The sequence below is a fragment of the Rhinopithecus roxellana genome, chromosome 1 (genome assembly GCF_007565055.1).
Source record: "Rhinopithecus roxellana isolate Shanxi Qingling chromosome 1, ASM756505v1, whole genome shotgun sequence".
NCBI lineage: Eukaryota > Metazoa > Chordata > Mammalia > Primates > Cercopithecidae > Rhinopithecus > Rhinopithecus roxellana.
This window is the reverse complement of record NC_044549.1, coordinates 188,859,477-188,881,407: the sequence shown is the minus strand read 5'-3', so window position 1 is coordinate 188,881,407 and position 21,931 is coordinate 188,859,477. Positions and strand designations below refer to the sequence as shown.

At 42.2% G+C, this 21,931-nt stretch overlaps 1 protein-coding gene across 1 annotated transcript in view; it reads right to left on the bottom strand.

Moving 5' to 3' along the window:
* Positions 1-21,931, bottom strand: part of CLSTN2 (calsyntenin 2) — a 625,300-nt gene that overhangs the window by 20,473 nt on the left and 582,896 nt on the right. Inside the window, exon 9 of the mRNA XM_010356587.2 lies at positions 11,685-11,847. Coding sequence (XP_010354889.1) covers positions 11,685-11,847 — 163 coding nt within the window. The remainder of the gene's footprint in view (positions 1-11,684; positions 11,848-21,931) is intronic.

Below are 21,931 nucleotides of genomic sequence, written 5' to 3'. Positions count from 1 at the left end.
GACACCACCCCTACATAGCTTAGATTAGGCAAATCTCACAGTTCTTCAAGGCCCGGTAAGCCTCCTGTTTCCTGATGCTCATGGAAACCCTCCATGATCCCCCTCTGCCCACCATGTGTCTCCCTTTATCCCTGAGTCCCCTTCCCTGCATACCCTCTCCCTGCCTGGAGCCTGCCCCCTCCCCACCCTGAGCCTTGGAACGTTAATTTTAACATACCCCTCACCACCTGGCATTGTTAGCTAATGGTTTGCATGTAGGTGTTTATGTCCTCAGTAGCCTAAAATATGGTGGTTTTTAGCCTTGGCTACACATTTTAATCATTTGGGGATCCTTAAAAAGACAAACTGATGCCTGGTGCTGGGTCACATTCCCAGGGATTCTGACTTAACTGGTATGGGGAGTTTTAAAACCTTCTCAGGTGAATTGAATGTGAAGTCAAGGTTAAGAACCACTGGGCTATAGCTTCTTGTGGGGTTGGGCCTCTTGAGCCCTCCTCTTGTGATCTCTATCCTTTGTGCCACCTGCAGGCTTACTCTTGTCACTCTGTGCACACTGTTATAATTTATTAGTTTGAGTCTTTCCCTCCTGGATGGCAGGGATCACTCATGCATTATTCATTTTAATGAAGATAATACTGAGCAAGTGTTAGGGGCTGAGTGCTGCAACAGGCACTTTGCATAAGTCGGCTCATTTATTCCTGTCAACAACACTGGGCATCTTGCAATTTCCTGGCATCCTGCACCATGCCTGGCACATAGCAGACGTATTGTAATTGTTTGCTTGAATTGAAGGAGATGGTGAGTTGAATATCAGCAGAGTTGGTGGGCACTGGTTGTCTTTCCATTATCCATCTCACTCCTTCCTTCTTGCAAAGGCAGCCCTAAAGTTTAGGGTATTGACTTGAGTTCCAGAGACAGACTCTCTTTAGTTCAAGCTAATTAGATTATTCCATCCCTACTGCACCCGCTATTGATTGAGGGGTGGACCTGGGACCCAGGATGAAGCCATCACCTGGCATTCAATAAGCCACAGGAATTGATCCAGAAGAATCATGAGAACAAATTGAGGCCAGTACCATGAAATAAGTTGATTGTCCACCTCTGTATAAAAAGCGTCCATTTTTCCTCTTCTGAAAGTTTCTGGAACAAACTCTTGCTCTCTTTCCTGGACTCAGTTCTGGGAAGATGGGAGGCCAGCTGTTGCAGCTATCTTGCCAGCAGACTGGTGATGACCAAGGCCCTGCATGGAGAAGGGCAGTGCCAGGAGAGCCCCAGCAGGGAAGAGCAGAGCGTGAGCTGCCCTGCTCCCTGCTCTGCCTTGGGATGTTCTCAGCCTGGAGTGCCACTCATCCATCTTTATGGTTTGAGCCATTTTGACCAACAGTGTTGTTACTTGCCACCCAAAGCATCTTCACTTTGAATATAAAGGATACGTTTCTTTTGAGGTGCTCAGTTTACAAAAAGCTCTAAACAGATTTGGCTTTGAGGAATTAGTTGAGATGGCCCATGGCTATGGGGACACTAACTGGGGTCTTCTGATTTAAATCCTCAGTGCCGCCATGCATAAAGTGCTCCTTCAAGCCATTAGCATGTTCCTGTCCCAGCAAAGGGGCATCTCTGTTGATCTGCAGGCGGAGGGTGTGAGCCTGTGTGTGAATAGTGGAGCTGCCCCTCTCCAGGGCATCCAGTTGGTGATCTCTTCTTAGCCTCCTCCTCCTTGGAACAGCAAATCCAACAACAACTACTATCATTTACTGGGCATACAATATGTACCCAACACCATGTGACATCCTCAGCATACATCATCTCATGGAATTTTCCTAAAACTGCTGGGAGGTAGATACTCATTCTATAGTGATAGATGAACAAATTTAGGCTTAGAGAGGGGAAGTAGGTGACCAAAAGCCACACCGGTAGGAAGTGGTAAAGCGTATGTTCCTATAATGTGAATATATCCATCCATGCACAGGACCAGCCGAGGTTTCCTGGTGGTGCCAGGCAACCAGGCCAAGAATGAGACTGAGAGAAAGCCCATTAGGATCTATACTGTAGCCCTCTTCAACTGATCACTCAGCAGCTTTAGCCTCAAAGGCCAAACTTTGTGACTGTCTTGAATGCTAAGACAGTTTCCTACAAGCCATCTTCTCTCAGCAAAATACACTCATGTTCTATATTTTTGACTCAAGAATATCAGATGTGTGATGCACTCTATTTTTCAGTGACAAGGCTCCAGGAAATTGATTCAATGAGCATTTTTCAATAGGAGGCCAGTATAAAATTTGAAATATATTTCCACTCGGGTGGTTGTGAAGCAGGATTTAAAAAAAATAAAAGATGCATTGAAAAAATCTTTCCTTTGAATATCTAGGGTGTCTGCATAGGCCACGTGACTCCTCTGTTGGTTAACAATTAGACATAAACATGCTTATGAATCATCTTAAAATAACCTCATTTTTTCCATAAAGAATCTTCCTTAAATGTTTGCAAACATGATTTTGGATTTCTGATGCTAGATCTGCACCCATTTTTAAAGCATTTTCTGTATGACTAGCCTTCTGTTAGATTCAGTTAATTTAAGATGTGAACCATGGTCTTCAGGAGCTTACATTTATTTGAGAGAATAACATATAGACACCAAAAATAAAATAAAAATATGAGTAAATTGCCAGTATGATAGATGTTCTAAGGCAGGATATGATTCATTTCCAAACAATTGATATAGGCAATGTGTCCAACAGGTAAGAGGGAAAAAAATAACCATCATTTGTTAGGCCCTTGAAACATGACAAGTTCTTTCACATGCTATTTTATTTAATCCTTAAGCAGAGGGATAGTATGTTTGAAGTCTTAGCTTCTGTTCTTTTACTTTTTCCCTAGTTGTTTCTTCTACCTTACCTTCCATCTAAATACAGCCTGGCTTTGAGCTCATTGTCACAGGGAGGGTCATGGCAGAGAGAAGAGTAGAAGGGGCCTGGAGCTGAGTCTCTGCTTGGTGTGGTTTCCAGAAGCCTAAACCATGAGGAGGGTGGAGGAGATCTGGGTATAGATTAACCTTTGGGGAAACACAGAAGAAGAGAATCTGGCCTCCCCCCAGAGTCGTAAAGGAAACCCCAGACATGGGGGTGGGTGTGGCTGTGGCAGGGAAACAGAGAAGACATCCGAGGTACAGAGCGGAGACACCTGAAGCCTGCTTCCTGGACTGAGCCCTGGCAGTGTGTGTGATGCCAGCGAGGAATGCTGGCCCGGTACAGCTGGGCAGATGGACCACGGATGTTCCTACAGAGGAAGAATGAGAAGCAGCAGAAATATTTGTGTGCCCCTAAGTAAGGCGATCCCAAGACAGCTGCCAGTTCTGACAGACCATTAGTGACTGAGAATCAAAACAGGTGGGCACAATTTCCACAATCCATGGAAAGGTTCCTGGAGGCCCTGCTGAAAACTCTAGCACTACACAAATCTCCCTGCAATCAGCCAGCACCCTACAGAAATGGAAGAAATGTAAATTAGCAGCAGTTAAATCTCCCCCACTCAGGTGGACTGGGGGCTTGAACTGAAACCAGGCTGGATGTGAAAAAGACAATGTTTAAATTTGTGCATTGAGATTCTTATCTGCCACACTTAAAACTTTTATAGATGAGGTTTTCAAAGTTAGGTAATTTGACCAAAGCCACATAACCAGAAATGAGTGAAGCCAAGATTCAAACTCAGGTGTTGCTTGCTCCCAAGCCTTTGGCCTACATGCCAGACAATGAGATGTGGCTGGGAGGGCTCAAGGGGGAATTTCTTGGAGGGGGATGGGTTGGGACTGACTCAGTGCTGGGGGAAAATGTTCAATTATACTGGGCTCTGTGGATACAGAATGGCTTCAGCAGCAACTCCCAGAAACTGGTGTCAAGGTTGCTGGAATACATGGTAGTCTTAAAAAACAGTTGTGTTTAGCAAATACAATTTAATGTAGCCTATCTTATTCTGAGTTGGAGTTTGCATCAGAAGTGAAGAGCTACACACTCATTCCCCCAGATTCCTTTTATCATGCTCACACACGATAAATACAGCTTTTGAACCAGTATGTCCACTCTCTTCTAAGTATATTTTGAGGTAAAAATATGCACGCATCTATGTAGTGTGAACACGCTAAGTCTCTTCCTGTTCAAAGTGTGTTCAGGATCCTGCTGGTCTTTCTGGTTGCCATTCCCATAGCTATTTAATCTGAGAAACTCATGGAAAGGACTGGGGACCATGTATCCTCTTGCTGGGGTTGGATGCTGCTCTGTGTATGGCTGGTTCCTGGGGATGCCCCTTGATGAACACAATTTCATGGATGCTTGGGTGTCAATTTTAAGCAATGCAAATAACGAGACCATCTGAAATCTTGCTTTCTCTCATTTCCTCATTTCAGTGATGTAGGTACCTACGGAATGCAAAGACAAAGTGAAGTGTGTAATAGACCCCTATAAGTACAGCTTTAAAACTCTGTCCAGACAATCCCGGGGGATGCTCACACAGCTGTAGGCTGCAGGTGGCTTGTGGGGACAGATGATCTGTCATCATGGCTGGCCATGGCACACTCCCAGCAGGCTTTCTCAACCCTTTCATTTTTATGAATCCACCTCTGCAGGCTTTCCAGCACATATTTATATAGCATTACAGTGAACGAAACATACAACTTAGCCATGACTACAAATGTCAGCTCTCTGGGGTTGAGAACCCAAATTCATGGAGTTGGAAGGGCTTTCATTTATCATCCAGAATGTTGTTTTGTTTTTCACGTGAAGGAACTAAGGGCCTGAGAAAGGAAGATGCTGACTTCAAAGACCTAGAGCAAATAAGCAGCAGTAGGAAACAGTGATACTGTTTCCAGATATGATTCACTGAACTTTAAACTTGATTTTAATCTCTATCATCTTCAAACCAGATGTGCCGCCATGTCAAATTGACTCTAGGACCTAAAACAATTTTTTCTTGATTTTTAATATAGACAGTGTTAGGAGACATCTTTTTAGTTACCTCTGTGTGTGCCAGAACATGGGCCACATACCTTTGTCAAAATAGCCTCAAGAATAGGTTAAAATTTAACAGACATTAATTATCAGCCTTCTATAGATCCTGAAGTTGAGGAAAGCAGAGGAGAGGATCTCTCAGAGCGGCTAGCCCTTGCCCCTTGCAAACTCTTGACCTAATAGGAAGAACTGCATTAGTAACTCCAATAAGATGTTTCACAGAGTGAGTTCTATGGCTGCATAAGATTGAGGAACTTGAATCAAAGTCAAACACATTGCTTTCCTGGAGTGCTTTTGAGAGCCTTTAATAAGTGAACATGCACTGTGACTCTCAAATATGGTGGTTTGGGAATGGCTTATCCTATTTCCCCAACTTGACCTTGGCCTCTTTGTGAAAGGGGATCCTGTAGGACTGGAGCTTCATGAAGAACTCCTTGGAAAATGCGACCTGAATGTAAGGCAGACTATGTGAGCATATGCCTCTTTCTTCCAGCGGCAGACACACTAGGGATTCAGTATAATTTCAACGCAGACTTTATTAAGAGAAGTTTGTACTAAATTAGACCAAGCTTATTAAATGAAGGCATGCACTCCAAGCATCTGTACTAATGCTATTGTCTGGCAGAAAAAAATGACCTAAAAATGTGCAGCCACATGATCTCAGGACCACATGAGGCTCCATTTTCCCTATACCCACGAATCATACGTCACTGAAACTCTCAGGGGTTATTTCTGCCTTCTTATCCATTTTTGATCGTTCCTATATTCTTTGCGTTGGCTTCTCCCAAAAGCCACGATGAGGATTCTGCATCTGTCTCTTTACAGGCTCTAATATTTAGAAACAGCTTCTCTACATCCTGCTGCCTTATTTGTTAAGTAGAGGGTAGGATTCAGCAAGACCAGGATCCAGAGTAGAAAGTCTTCCTTATCTAAGACTAGAGGGAGGTATCATAGTAGGAGTAGGCAAGACTAGACACTCTAGGAAGGTCACAGCCCACGACACTGGAGGAGAGTCCCCTGGCAGAGACAGGGGCTGAGGCAATCACTAGAGTGGAGTCACAGGTAGAGTGGAGTCACAGGTAGCCTACCCTGAGATGAGATCACCAAGAATAGATGAGGATCAGGCAAGGAGCAGGGTGGCAGCTTTTTGAGAAAGTGCCTAGAACTGTAGTTCTTCAAACATGCTTAGCCATTTCTTTAACAGCTAACACAAAATAGGTAAAACAGAGTTGCTCGGGTCGTGGCATGGGGAGAGATGCCCCGGACCTCCCCATGCTGCAGCATCTTTAAGGCACTGGTCTGGCACAACCGGCAACCTACCTGACTCATTCCCTTGCACAGCTGGGTTATAGTACCTGGGTGATCAGGCCCAGTTTAGAGGTCCAGGATTGAGGCAGATGTGAGTATACAATTTTTACTGTTTATGAATAGAACTTGAATTTTTGTTCTTAGAAATGGGACAATTAGGACATCTAAGGAAAAGGACACATTAATTTAGTCTTTTAAATGATCTTTTCCCTTGTGACCCATAGAGAAATAAGGAACCTGGTATTCGTCTAAAGCCAGGAGCAGCTGACTCAGCACTAGGTGAGCTCAGCCATGGGAGAGGGTCTGACTCCATCCTGAGAGTTCTGTGTCATCCTGGACACAGAAATCATAGCAAGGGGATGTGCATTAGCCACAGCTACACAGAGGAAGGGGACCTCTTTTGTGATGCTAGGTTCATCCCAACTGTATAAGCCTTTCCCTACAATCAAGAGATGCCACATGCTCTAGGCCTTTCTGGTAACATTTCTTAAGTGTAAATGAAGTCTCATTTTTTAAAATTGCTAGAATAAATACTAATGGGAATGAAGTTTCAGTGATTATTTTGGTTTTCAAATTGGCTAATAGGACGAGTTGTCTAATTGGGGCTGCAGAACACTGTCCAGCCACAGTGCTAGAGCCAGTTCCCAGGAGATCCCAACAAGCAGCTGCTGTCAAACCATTTTCTATTCCCATTGTTAAAGCCTCATTGGAAATTTCACAAATGGGAGCTAGTTCCCTTGCCAACCTCAAAAGCACCTGAAACACTCCCCACAACTGCAAGCCCAAAGGCAATTAGAGGTTCAGACAGAGAGCTTATACTATGTATCTAAGTGGACTTCAGAAGGTTTAGAAGCATGCAGAGATAAGAGCTGCATCATAGGCAATTAATTTCCCAGCATCACGTCTTATTGAAAGATCTTTTGATATTTTCATCCAAGACAAAAATGTGGCTTCAAGGAGGATGTAAATATTTGTGGGAATCCAAGGTCTTTAACAAAGCAGTGTGGTGTCCCAGGGTTTGGTCTCATCTCCTTTTCCCAGATTCCATTCCTTGTGGTTCACGTACATTCCAGTGATAAGGAACCCTGAATACACATACGCCAAACTTCCCTGCCGCAGCATACGGTGTTGCCTCCCTTACCTTCCTGGTAACCTGTGAGACTTTCTATAAAGCCCAATTTTAACGATCTTAAGAATTTTTCTTCTGCTGAAATGTTCCCATGGCCCAAACCACTGCATGATCAGGTTCCTACCTACATCTCAAGCCCCACCTTCCAATACCTGTCTTCTGACTATTTCCCAGCTTCATTTACCTTCCTGACCATCAGTGAACCTGTGAGGTCAGGGTCTATACTTGAGGGTTGGTCCTGAGGAAGGAGAAAAAAGTCAGTGCATTCAAGGAGCCATGGGAAAGCCAGGGCCACAGAAGCTACAGCATGTTATGGTCTTGCAGATTGTCTGCAGTGTTGGTCTTAGATGAGAGGCTCAGAGAAGGTTGTGGAGGGGAGGACAGGGAGATGTTCTAAAATTTACACAATCATTCAAGCAAAACATGCAAGCACACTAGATGTGCCTAGCATCTAGTCCTTACAGGAATTCTGTGAGGTGAGTCTTACTCTTATTTCATAGATTAAAAATAAAATACAAGCTCCAGGAAGTTAAGGATACTGCTGAGTCCATACAGCTATTAGATGGCAAGGCTGGGATTTGATTTGAGATCACTTTTTTTTAACCCCAAAACTGAAACTCTTTTATTGTTCCTTCGTGGGTCACTTAGGTTTTACATAATAAAAGATTAGCAAGGAGAATGCAGCATTCTTGTGTGTTTTTAAAAATTTATTACAGGGTTGTCATATATCTCCGGAGTTAAAGGGTTTGTAGCATTTGTGTCAGTACACATTAGCTCCTGCCTTTTTCCAAACATAATTACATAAGCAAAATGACCAATTAGCAATAGAGGGCAGTGAGACACAGTGAAAAGAGCATAGGCATTGAAGGCTTGAGGTTGGGCATATTCAACTGAGTGACTTTGGGTAAACTCCTTCATCTCTGAGCCTCAGTTTCCTTATCTACAAATTGTGACATAATATTTTCTTTCAGAACTGTAAACACCCTATGTATATAAAGGGCCTCCTTGCAATGCCAGCTTTTAAGGTTTCCACAAGGAAACAACAGAAGGCACTTTTCCTCACAGTTAATTGACCAAAGCAAGTCCCACGACCACACCTAACTCTAAGGAAGATCAGTCCTAGCATGTATCTAGAAAAAGGACCAAAAATACTTGGTGAACACCCTTGTCGTCATTCTTTCTACTACATTCTTTGAAAGTCAATGTATACTTGGGTTTCCTGTTTGAGATCATTTTTGTGGAATGGCTTTTAAATAAACTGTAATGAGATACAATGGTAGAGCTGCTATTTATAGAGTGACAATGTCCTCTTCAGATGTGGCCTAGAAGGATACTAAGGAAGGAAACATCTTCCAGGGAATGGAATAAAGGGCCACAAATATTTCCCACCCTAAGGGAGGGGTCCTTATAACATCTGCCCCAAGGGATTTCAGAATTGCTATGGACCAAAGACTGCTGTATTTCTCCCTCTTAGTGAAAGAGTTTTCTGGTTGGTCTGCTTCATTCTACTGTTGTATGGTATTTGTGCATGTGCACATATGCAGATGCATGAATGTGTGTGTGTTGGTGGGGAGGGCATGGTGGTTGCATTGGTGGAAAGTAATTTGTCCTATTAGTATACAGGTCTCCACATCAAGTGCAGCTACATCTTGGCCTGCTATAGGCCTCTGTACATCTTACCCTGATGAGGAGATCACTAGGAATCACTTGGAAAGCTTGGACATTGAGCCTGGAACCAGTAAGAAGTGAGAATTTGGGCATGTCCCATTTAAGGAAGGATGGGAGTATTTTCCATGTGGGAAAGAGAGCCAAACAAAATACCTGTTGACCTGGTGGACAGACTGTGGCATTCATCAATGTTAATGCAATATTTTCAATTTTTCTTCTAGATACAGTATAAATTTCAGTTTCCTGCCCTGATGTAGTTAGATGTGGCCTTCTGACTTGCTTTGTCCAATAAAATACGAATTAAAATGATTGGCATCACTTGCAAGTGGAAGCTTTAAGAGTTTGTGCATGATTTGCCATGTTTTCTTTTCCTCTTGCTACGTATCCAGCCATGCAATGTGGCTGCTCTGTCTGCTGACTGCAGGTAAGGCAGAAAAGAGCCCTCACTGATTTTCAGTAAATATGAAGTGAAAATTATTTTAGGAACTGAGAGTTGGGGCTTGTCATTGCAGTGCAACTTAGCTTATTCTTATTGATTTTAGTTCCTTATAAAATCACATTTTATTTTGTGGGGCTACTTCCCCACTCTGGGGACATGCCTCGGCCTCCCAAAGTGCTGGGATTACAGGTATGAGCCACTGCGCCTGGCCGGCATATTCTTATACTATAGGCCACCTCTATCCCCAGCCCCTCAGAGTCAAAGTCACAAATCTTGGTAATTGCACACTGGGGTGACAGGGATTCAAATGTGGTTTCTGAGGGGCTCTTGAGAAGAAGCATGGTAACATGGAAGGGGACATGATTAGGGCAGCGTTTTCTTAGGGGCATTATCCAGTCTATGTTCCATAACACCCACAGGCTGGTTGGAGTGTCTGGCTGGGCCACTAAGCCACACCAGGGGGCCATTTCTCTAGCATAGTTGTGTTCAGTGTTACTGATATCTGTGCAATCTCTGAGTCACTGCCCTGCTATACTAACTAGTTCCATGAACTCTTGCCAGGTGACACGGTCTACCTGGCAATCTGGGAAGCCTGCAACTGAAGACACTGTCATTGCCAAGCTCTACTGAAATATTTAATAAACATTTTGCTATCATGTGACACATGCGAGACGTCAAGTAGGTGGGCTCAGCTCAAAAACACTTTCTCTTGCCTCATTTATACCTTATCTCCTTCCCGGGTTTGGAATCTCTAGTGCTTCCAGGCTGCACTGTATGCACTCCTTTCCATCTTCTCTTACATGGAGCTGCCCAGAACTCACTTTGTCCAACCTACAGGGGCATGTGTCTGTCCTAGTTCACTCATGGGTCAGTTGGTCTTCTGAAGGCATATTCTTTTTTTTTTTTTTTTTTTTTTGAGACGGAGTCTCGCTGTCTCCCAGGCTGGAGTGCAGTGGCGCTATCTCGGTTCACTGCAAGCTCTGCCTCCTGGGTTCACGCCATTCTCCTGCCTCAGCCTCCTGAGTAGCTGGGACTACAGGCGCCTGCCACCGCTCCCAGCTAATTTTTTGTATTTTTTAGTAGAGACAGGGTTTCACCGTGTTAGCCAGGATGGTCTTGATCTCCTGACCTCGCGATCCACCTGCCTCAGCCTCCCAAAGTGCTGGGATTACAGGTGTGAGCCACTGCGCCTGGCCGGCATATTCTTATACTATAGCCCACCTCTATCCCCAGCCCCTCATGGTGAAGAGTCAAAGTCACAAATCTTGGTAATTTTCACAGAATCCATCAACACAAGGTTGTGTCATATCTCAAAGTACTCATCTGCTTATTTGGGGAGCATTTTCATTTCCTTCTGCTCTCTTACTGGTACTTCAAATCATACCCAGCCCTTAAAGGAGCTGAAACAAAGACTCCAGCAGACCTGAGTGAGAGACAGAAAGATCACATGCATGCTTGGAGAGCTGGGTTTCCTGATCCCAAGGAAGAGATTAGCCTGGGTTTGGGGATTAGGAGAGAGGCAACAGCACAGGAAGAGAGGAGGGGACAGACACCTTCAAGCAGGAAGGCATAAAGGGCCTCTATCCTTAGATGCCAGGGAAGGCACTGAGGGCTGAGCTGACCTTGAGAGTGGCTTTCTGTGGCCTCATGTCTTGTAGACAAGCTGCGTTCCACAGCCCTGGGCAAGCCCTGGGCATTTGTGAGTTCCCAGAACAGAGGGTTTGGGACTTAAACAATTTGTGTGGGGATAAAGGGAGATCCTGGGTTCCTGATCAGCCTAGCACTCATTAGAGCTAACCAGAAATTTGAACACAAGATTCTATACTCAGTTTTTTCTCTGTATAGCACCAGTTTGGAAATGAATAAGACTTCAAAACAATAAAATACATTAGCAACTCACAGACAACCATGAAACTGCTCATGTTGATCTAAAATCAAAATCTGGCCTTAAGCTTATTATTATACAATACGTTCAGTTTGTGGATTTATACTCATTTTTATATGTCTTGCTTTTTTTTTGTAAGGGGTAGTAATTTTTCTAGCCTATTCTCACACTACTTGCTTTTCCTTTTTCTCTACCAGTTATCTTCCAAGAACTATTCACAAACAGGTCAGAGAAAAGGGTTTCACTTAGGATTACCTTGCCAGCAAGCGCCGACTGTGAGTTGCATGGCTATGTGAGATGGATGAATGGGCCAGTCATTGGTCACCAGGTATGGTTCATATGTTGCTCCATCCATGTATAAGGTTACCACAGGAAACTCCACATTGATGACATAGTAGTGCCACTCTTTGTCACAAATCTAAGAAAATGAAAGAGAAGCAATATTTAAAATTGAATATGTAATAAAACAAACAGGCTTTTACTCTATGAAAGGAGAACAACACATTTTTGGGTCAACAATTTTTATTGCAAAGCACTCAAGGAATATAACAGTTGACATACACTGAAGTTACAGAAGCTCATCATCAAACATGATGGGGCAAACTGGAGGAAAGAGAAGCACCCAAGAATTTGATCATCAGGCAGAGAGTGGATGATGGGGAGATTTTTCAGCCTTACCTTGGTGCACCTGGGGAGGCAGAGAGGAACAAGTGGGTCCTACTGGCCTGAACTCAGTGCAGGGCACCATTTCACAGCTTTTTAAACCCAAGACTCTGGTCTCTGGGCTGGGAATCTTGTGTCAAAATTGCCAGTTGGCTCTGATGATTGCTAGGCTGATCAGGAACCAAGGATCTCGCTTTATACCCACACAAGTTGTTTAACCCCAAACCCTCTGTTCTGGGAACCCACAAGTGCCCAGGGCTACAGAAGGCAGCTTAGTGGATTGGTAAAGATGCTGGGGGGCTGGAACAGAGTCAAGATTCTTAACCTCAAGGGACTGAACTCATACAGCATGAGACGAGATAGAAACCAAGACGGGCATGTCTTGGAAAGGGAGATGGGAGGCATGAAAGGTGGCAAGACTAGAGAACAATGCCACCGCCTGTCCCATCCCTAAGCAAGTGCCTTGGGAGTCATGCTGGACTCTCCTTCACACTCCCTCTAATCCCTCCCACACCCTGTGAAGGCCACCTCTGAAATGTCTCTCATCTCCATCCTCTTGTCTCCATCAACTCTGCCATCTGTGGCAGAGGAGACAGATGAGTTCTGAATGAAGGTTACCCCAAGGCGAGGGCATCAAAGCCCTCCCTACAATTCCAGGCTGGATTAAATGTGCTGTTTCTCATGAATAGATAACACCAGCAGGGATGCTAAATAATCTTTCTCCTTTCATTTTGAAATAAGTTTTTTTTCCTTAATGTTCTTTTTATATTGTCCTGTCTCATGTCTCAGAAAATTGCTCCATTTGAAGTCCATTAGTCTGATAAAGTCTGATTAATATTTTAGGGGACTTTGGAAGGTAAGCAGGAGGGGTCCAGGCAGATATCTGTGAAGTTCTGTTATAGTCAGTGAGAGGTCCCGACCCGGTTTCCACTCCCCTCATGCTCCATGTCCTGGACCACACCCTGGGCTGGGTGCAGGGCTCTCAAGCTAGGCCTGTTATTGGGGTGACCCCAAGACATGCAGGTGGCACACAGGCAGACCTGAACACAGAGGGCAGGACTGATAGACTGGTAGAAAACTACATATTTGAATCAAGCACCCAACCCAAAGAGGTAGGAGCACCCTGGGCTTGGGGATTGCAATCAAGGATAGCCAAGCAACAGAGGTAACCTGGAATATGGTTTACATCCTGAGGATATTCCCAGAGGTATCTGGAAACCTCCGGTCAGGCCCAGGGCAGGGAGGAAGTGGGTGACAGTGAGGTAACCCTGACCATACCCCATGCCCTGTGGAATGTAGGCAGAGCGCTGAGAACCAACCAGACAGCACTCGGGGGCTCCCCCATCCTGGCCTCCATCACCACCCTCACAGTGACCATCCTCTCTGTGTGACTGGCATGTTGAATTCATGTGCTTTAGCTGGCTCTACAGCAATCCTCATCTGCTGAAGCTGGATGGAGAATAATCCTCTGGCATTATTTCATTTATAACACTTAGCATTTTTGTAGGACAACACAAAAAATTGCAAAGAAGCAATTCTATAACTCAACAGTGGCAGCATCCCCTCTCAACATTACAATTTTTTTCCTAGGTGTTTTTTCTCTAGTTCTTCCAAAGCGTGCTGCATTGAACAACAGCCCCCATGATGCCCAGCATAAAAACAGTGATTCTCAAACTATAATAACTTTTCAACCTTACTGAAAAATAGAACTTTTCTACTTGTAGCATTCCTATAAACATCCTGTGAAACAACAGCTGGGAAAGGTCTATTTGGATCACACTGCATAAGAATTTGAGAGTTTGCATGTTTCATTTAGCATCAGCACTAAGATGCCTTTACAAATTTCATTTTAAGTAGCTGTGTAATATGGCTATACTATACTTAATTATTTCCAGATATGTAACAGTTATTATAAATGGTACTGTAATGAATATCTTGTGTATAAATATTTGTTTGCATTTCTGATTATATCCTTAGGAAAGATTCCTGGAAATGGAATTACTGGATCAAAGGCTGGAGGTATTTTGAAGACTCTTGATACATATTATCAATTTTTTTTCTGCAAAGATTATGCCTATTTATACTCCTACTCACAGTGGGTAAGACAGCATATGCATTGTACCCTTGCCACACTGAGTACTAGAAAAAAAAATCAAAATCCTGTTAATGTAAAAGGGACACATTTTATCTCATTTTAATATGGATAACAAAAGATGGCAAGATTTATATTCTCCAGGATCAACAGGGAGAGCATCATTGGTGTGAAGAACAGCCTCAGCCAAGAGTCAGAGGTAGGAATGCCTGGGAGTTGCCCCAGTGAGCTCCTAATTGAGCGTCTAAACAATCTTTTAGCTCATACAAGGCTTATGCCTGCAGAGTTTTTCCACCAAGTAATCTAAGACAGCAGCTAAAGGAAATGCCTAATTAGGGTTTTATAAATGTGGATCTATGACCAGGAAGAGACCCACATTGACTCTCTGCTAGAACTGCAGGGACAAACTGTAATTGAAAAATGATCAAGCCAGGAGGCAGCTAAAATAAAGATGTCAATGCATAGTTCAACCAAGAAAGAAGAAAATTCAGCAAAGTGACCTTTCCTTGGGGGAGAGAAGAATTTTAATTCCCGACTGTTCATGAATCACTGGTGTACCCAGCCGCACCAAGCGTGTCCAAGCTCCAAGAATGTCTGACACCATCCCTCGGAATGATGCCTAAGGCCTTGCCTAGACCAAAGACACATGAATCTCTGGACACCTGCAGATGTGCTCCCAAGGCAGGCAGCTGCAGCTTACCTGGTAAGTGACTCAGAGACCAGAGACCCAGGGATACACGTTCAGGAACAGTAGCGGGGACGATGCCAAAGGAGGTCTGAGTTAGGAGTATGCTGGAATTTCAGTGTGAGTCAGGAGCCAGGGAAGCCTCCCATGAGATGAGGAGGAAAAAATCGGCTGAGAGGTTCTCCATGTAGTTGCTGGCTGGTTGATCCAAGTGTTATATGAGTGGCCGGGTTGGAAGTTCTGACTTGGTTTCCCCAGGAAATCAGGTATTTTTGAATGCAGCTATTCAACATGAGATACATTCACCTACCAACTACTATCTGTCAACTATTATGTCTACTAGGTACTGCAAGAGATACAGAGGTTATGAGATATGTCCTTTGGTTTCAAGATTTTCAATCTAATGAAGGGGGTGTATCAAGTACACAAAATCTTCAAATGTAATGAAACTTGAGATAAGTGTTGTAGACCAGGTGCAAGGCACTGTGAGGTCCCAGGGAATGGAGAGATTCTTTCCAGCTTGGAGAAGGTGGAATTTAGGGTGGATATTGAAGAACTGTTAATATTTCATTACGAATAGTTGGCAAGTAATAAATTCTAAGGCAGTGAAGCAGAAACCTCTTTTTCCTCTATTCATTCATCTCTTTTTTATTGTCAGAGGTACTAGGTTTGGGGGCATATAAAGATACACACATTCACTCATTTGTTAACTCCTACAGACATTTACTAAATGCGCATCCTACTTTGCGAACAAAAAAAGGCACCTGCCTTTATGGAGCTTATAGTCCGGTCATGGAATTGACTAAAAGGCTTATAACAGATCGGGATTCATATCCAGCACAGATTTGTGCAAATTGCCATGTTAACTCTGTTGAGGTGGATGGGGATGACAGAGTTTGGGGGTGTCAGGCTGCATTTGGGAAAGGTGAAGAGTGTGCAATAAGGCTGCAAGGAGAGATCTGAAACTGAGCACTTGGGTTGCTTTTATTCTGTAGGCAATGGGAGATCTGGAGGCTTCCAGGTGGGAGAAGGGGGTGACAGTCATAAAAACTATCAATCAATCTTGGAACACGCTTTTCAATATTGAAGCAGCTTTTCATATTCCTCCTTATACTGTCTTAGGCAGTATTATGAGAAAGAAATGACATCATTTTTCAAGATAACTTCAACTTTTATTTTAGATTGAGGGGTACATATGCAGATTGTTACATGGGTATATTGTGTGACTCTGAGGTTTGAGGTCCAAATGATCCTATCACACAGGTAATGCCCAAGCATAATAACCAATAGGTGGTTTTTCAAACCATTCCCCTCTCTTTCCCTCCCCCATCTATTAGTCCCAGTGTCTATCATTCTTATATTTATGTCTATGAGTATTCAATGTTTAGCTTCCACTTATAAGTGAAAAAATGTGGTATTTGGTTTTCTTTTTTTGTGTTAATTTGATTAGAATAATGGCCTTTGGCTCCATCTATGTTGCTGCAAAGGACATGATTATGGCTGCATAGTATTCCATGGTGTATATGTACCACATTTTCTTTATTCAGTCCATTGTTGATGGGCACCTAGGTTGGTCCTGTGTCTTTGCTATTGTGAACAGTGCTGCTATGAACATACAAATGCATGTGTCTTTTTGGTAAAACAATTTGTTTTCTTCTGAATATATACCCAGTAATGGGATTGCTGGATCAAATTTTAGTTCTAAGTTCCTTGAGAAATTTCCAAACTGCCTTCTATAGTGGCTGAACTAGTTTGCATTCCCACCAACAGTATATTCCTTTCTCTCCATAGCCTGGCCAGCATCTGTTATTTGTGACTTTTTAATAATTGCCATTCTGACTGGTATGAGATGATATCTCTTTGTGGTTTTGATTTGAATTTTTCTGACGATTAATGATGTGCATTGTTTTCATATTTTTGTTGGCCACTTTTACATCTGCCTTTGAGAAGTATCTGTTCATATCCTTTGCCCATTTTTAAATGAGATTATTTGTTTTTGCTTGTTGATTTATGTTCCTTGTAGATTCTGGATATTAGAATTTTGTTAGATGCATAGTTTATGAATATTTTCTCCCATCCTGTAGGCTGTTTACTCTGTTGATAAATTCTTTTGCTGTGAAGAAGCCCTTTACTTTAGCTCCCACTTGTCAATTTCTGTTTTTCTTGCAATTGCTTTTAGAGGCTTAGCCATAAATTCTTTGCCAAAGCTGATGTTGAGAAGGGTAGTTCCTAGGTTTTCTTCTAGGATTTTTATAATTGGGGTTTTACATTTAAATTTTTAATCCATTTTGAGTTAATTTTTGTATATGATGAGAGGTAGGAGTCCAGCTTCATTCTGTTCCATATGGCTAGCCCATTATCCCAACGCCATTCATTGAATAGACTGTCCTTATTCCATTGCTTATTTTTGCCTATTTTGCTGAAGATCAGATGGCTGTAGATGTGCAGATTTATTTCTGGGTTCTCTATTCGGTTCCATTGGTCTATGTGTCTGTTTTTGTACCAGTATCATGCTGTTTTTGTTACAGTTGCCTTACGTTATAATTTGAAGTCAAGTAGTGTGATGCCTCCAGGTTTTTGGTTTTCCTTTCTTTCTTTCTTTCTCTTTCTTTCTTTTCTTTCTTTCTTTCCTTCTTCTTTCTTTCTTTCTTTCTTTCTTTCTTTCTTTCTTTCTTTCTTTCTTTCTTTCTTTCTTTCTTTCTTTCTTTTTATGCTCAGTATTGCTGTGGTTATTTGTTTTTGTTGTTTGTTTCATATAAATTTATGAGTAGATTTTTCTAATTCTGTGAAAAATGACATTGGTATTTTGATAGGGATAACATTTAATGTATAAATTGCTTTGGGCAGTGTATAAAATGGCCATTTTAATGATATTGATTCTTCCAATCCTTAAGCATGAAATGTTTTCCCATTTCTTTGTGTCATCTCTGATTTGTTTCAGCAGTGTTTTGTAGTTTTCTTTGCAGAGATCTTTTACCTCCTTGGTTAGATGAATTCTCAGGTATTTCATTTATTTTGTGGCTATTGTAGATGGGATTATGTTCCTGATTTGGTTCTCAGCTAGAACATTATTGGTGTATAAAACTGTTACTAATTTTGTATGCTGAAACTTTATCAGTTCCAGGAGACTTTTGGCAGTCTTTAGGGTTTTCTAAGTAAGGAATCATATCATTGAAAAAGAGAGATGGTTTGACTTATTCTTTTTCTGTTTGGATGCATTTTATTTCTTTCTCTTGCCTAATTGCTCTGACTAGGACTTCCAGTACTATGTTGAAAAGGAGTGGTGAGAATAGGTGTCCTTGTCTTGTTCTAGTGCTCAAGGGGAATGGTTCTTCTTGGGCTTTTCTCCATTTAGTATAATGTTGGCTGTGGGTTTGTCATAGATGGCCCTTAATATTTTGAGATATGTTCCTTTGATGCCTCATCTGTTGAGGGTTTTTATCATGAAGGGATGCTGGATTTTTACCAAAGGCTTTTTCTGCATCTATTAATTGTGTGGTTTTTGATTCTGTTCACATGGTGAATCACATTTATAGATTTGCATGTGTTGAGTCAACCTTGCATCCCAGGAATAAAACCTTGGCTGTGGTGAATTAACTTTGTGATGTGCTGCTGTATTCAGTTTGCTAGTATTTCATTGGGGATTTTTACATCTATGTTCATCATGGATATTGGCTTGAAGTTTTCTTTTTATGTTGTGTCTCTGCCAAATTTTTGTATCAGAATGATGCTAGTTTCATAGAATGAGCTAGGAAGGTGCTCCTTCTCTTCAATTTTTTGGAATCGTTTCAGTAGGATTGGTATCAGTTCTTTCTTTGCAGATCTGATAATGGGTTGTGAATCCATCTGGTCTAGGGCTCTTTTTGGTTAGTAGGTTTTTAAAATTTTGTAATTCATTATTTGTTCAGGTTTTCACATGCTTCCTACTTCAATCTTTGGAGATTGTGTGTTATCAAGAATTTATCCACTTTCTCTAGATTTCCTAGTTTGTATACATAGAGGTTTTCATAATGGTCTCTGAGGATCTTTTGCTTTTTGTGGGATTGATTGTAATGTCATCTTTGTCATTTCCAATTGTGTCTGTTGAGATCTTCTCTTTTTATTTGTTAATCTAGCTAGCTCTGTATCAATCTTGTTTATTCTTTTGAAAAAGCAGCTCTTGGTTTTACTGATCTTTTGTATGGATTTTGTTCAGTTCTCCTCTGATGTTAGTTATTTCTTCTGCTATCTTTGGGGTTGGATTGTTCTTTCTCTCCCCTTCTTCCTCTAGGTGTTATGTTAGATTGTTAAATTGAAATCTTTCTAACCTCTTAGTGAAGGCATTTTAGTGTTATACACTTTCCTCTTAGCTGCATCCCAAAGATTTTGGTAAGTCCATTTTCAATAATTTCAAAGAATTTTTTGATTTCTGCCTTAATTTTGTTGTTCACCCAAGGGTTATTCAGGAGCAAGTTGTTTAACTTCCATGTTTTCATACAGTTTTGAGGGATCTTGGTATTGATTTCTATTTTTGCTGCATTGCAGTCTTGAGAGCGTGCTTAGTATGGTTTTGATTTGCTTTATGACTGAGAATGTGATCGATCTTAGTATATGTTCCATGTGCAGATAAGAAGAATGCATGTTCTGTGGTCGTTGGGTGGAGTAGTCTATAGATGTCTCTTAGGTCCAGTTGGTCAATGCCCGAATTTTATTGTTTGTTTTCTGCCTCAATGATCTGTCTAACACTGTCAGTGAGCTGTTGAAGTTCCTCACTATTAACTATTATTGTGTGGCTGAAATGACATGATATCTTAACTCAAGGAACACACACACCACCGTGGGCTTCCACAGTGCGGCCTCTTGTATTATCACTTCACACATAACCAATGTCATACTCACTTCCAAATCAGGATCTTGAGCAGAGAATCATCTTCTAAATGGTGTACTTGCATGTCAGAGTACCTCCAAATGGCCCTACTTGGATGTTCTACAGGTACTTCAAACACATTGTCTCCAAGTTTGAGCTCAATGTCTCCCATGCTACAGCCTAGCCTGCTCCCTCTCCTGTGATCCCTGGCTTCAGTAAACACTCCCTCATGCAATCTGTCATCCAAGCCAAAATACTACCATTGCTTTTGCATTCCCCCACTCTTTCTCCACTTCCTTTACTGCATGGTTCTGATAATGCTTTTGTCTTGCCTATTCTCCCCTCATTCCTGATCTGAGCTTACAATACTCACTAGAGAGGGGAAAGAGATGGATGGAGGGGTGACTGATTGAGAAAGTGAGTCTGAGACAAGTTATTGCAAGATAGAAAGGACTTGAACAGGGGAAGAGGACCATTTGTAGCAGGAGAATAGTGAGAAGGCTTTGATGTGAGTGTGGTTGAACAGAATGAGCAGTCTGCTAAGTGACCAGCTGCCCTGGGGTTTGAGGAACCACAGAATGAGACAGACGGGATAGCGAAAGGGGTTGCTACAGGCCAAGTCTTTGGGTAATGAGTTAGGTATCACAGCTGCCTCATGAATTTCTAGGGAATCATGTTCTGACTTTGGGAAAATAACAGAACCCTTCTAATCCTTGGGAGCCTCATCTGTGAAGTGAGGATAATAATAGTATCTATGCGTAGGTTTGTTGTGTGAACTGAGCTAAGTAAGGCGTATACAATTTTTAGCACATATTTTCAGCCTGATTGAATAGGGGACTGCTTTCCTTTTCCAAATAAATTGAGATGCTGGATATAATATAACATTAACAACCGAAGAAAACAAAAATAAAAAAGCTGGAAAGAGAACTCTTCAGGAATCAAAAACAAGGAAAGCATAGCTGCACCGGGGAGTTGAAACTGAGTGGCTGCTGAGGAGCTGTGGCCTACCGCCTCAACTGGAGTTTTAAAGTCCATGAGGAGCAAGAATGGGGACCTAAGCTCTCTACACAAAAAAAACTTGAGCTGAGATGTCTGCATAAAACCTGAAGCTTCAAAGGACTGTCTGAATTCGGGTCCCAGAATAAACACTGCCACTGCCCTAGGGATGCAGGGAGGAAGCCAGCCAACCACTTTGGAATGAGTCACCTCTGAGAAGTTAGACGCCCAGGTCTGCTCTGTGCACGGGCATCAAGTCCAAATGCACACAGTTCACATGCTGTGGAAATCCTCCACTCAGAAACAAACTTAAAAATGCATCCTTGAAGTCTTTAGGGCACTGAGCAAAGACAAACTCAAAACCTCTCAATAGACATGTATTTACAGCTTAGGGCATGTGTTAGGCAATTCCTACTAGAGATAAGCTCAGAGTAAAAGATTACAAAACAAAGAAGAAACAATTCTTTGCCTGTCTGAGAAACCGCAAACACAACAAATGATTAAATGCACATAACAGGAACCACAGGAGCAGTTTGAAAGGGAATGGGGAAAGCAGGTTTGAAAAAGAGTTGAATAAAAATTTCAGAAAGGAAATTTAAATAAATCAATAAGTTAACTATAAATGAGAAAGTTGAGAACAAAATTAGTGAATTTGAGTATAGATGAGATTGTATGACAAAATGATAAATTCCAACAAATATCCTTGAAAGATGTGTGGCTGGAGCTGAGACTGGGCTGTAGTGGACTAGCATGCTACAGTAAGGAGTGTGTTACCTTATTTTAATGCCTTGCATTCTAGAAAGCCATTCTTTACTCCAACGGCCTTATTGTGTTAAGTTTAGATGACAATGGACAGAACTACAAAAGCCCCTGCTCCAAAGGACATATTTGTAGGGTCAACTTCATTTCATAAAATGGAGAGCTGTTTACCAGGAGGATTGGAACCATGCAAACCAGATTCTCTTAAGACTTGCAAGGCCATATGGCCTCAGGCCACTAATTTAAACATTAGAAAAAAGAGGCTGGACCTGGGGCCAACATGGCCAATTAAAAGCAGCTGCAGTCTGTGGCCCTCAGGGAAAGGAATGAAAGTGATGCCTGAATTCAGCACCTTCAACTGAAATATCCAGACTCTCACACTGGGACTGACTAGGCAAACAGCCCTACCTGTAGAGAATGAAGAAAAGCAGGGTGAGGCGACAGCCACCTGGGAACAGCAT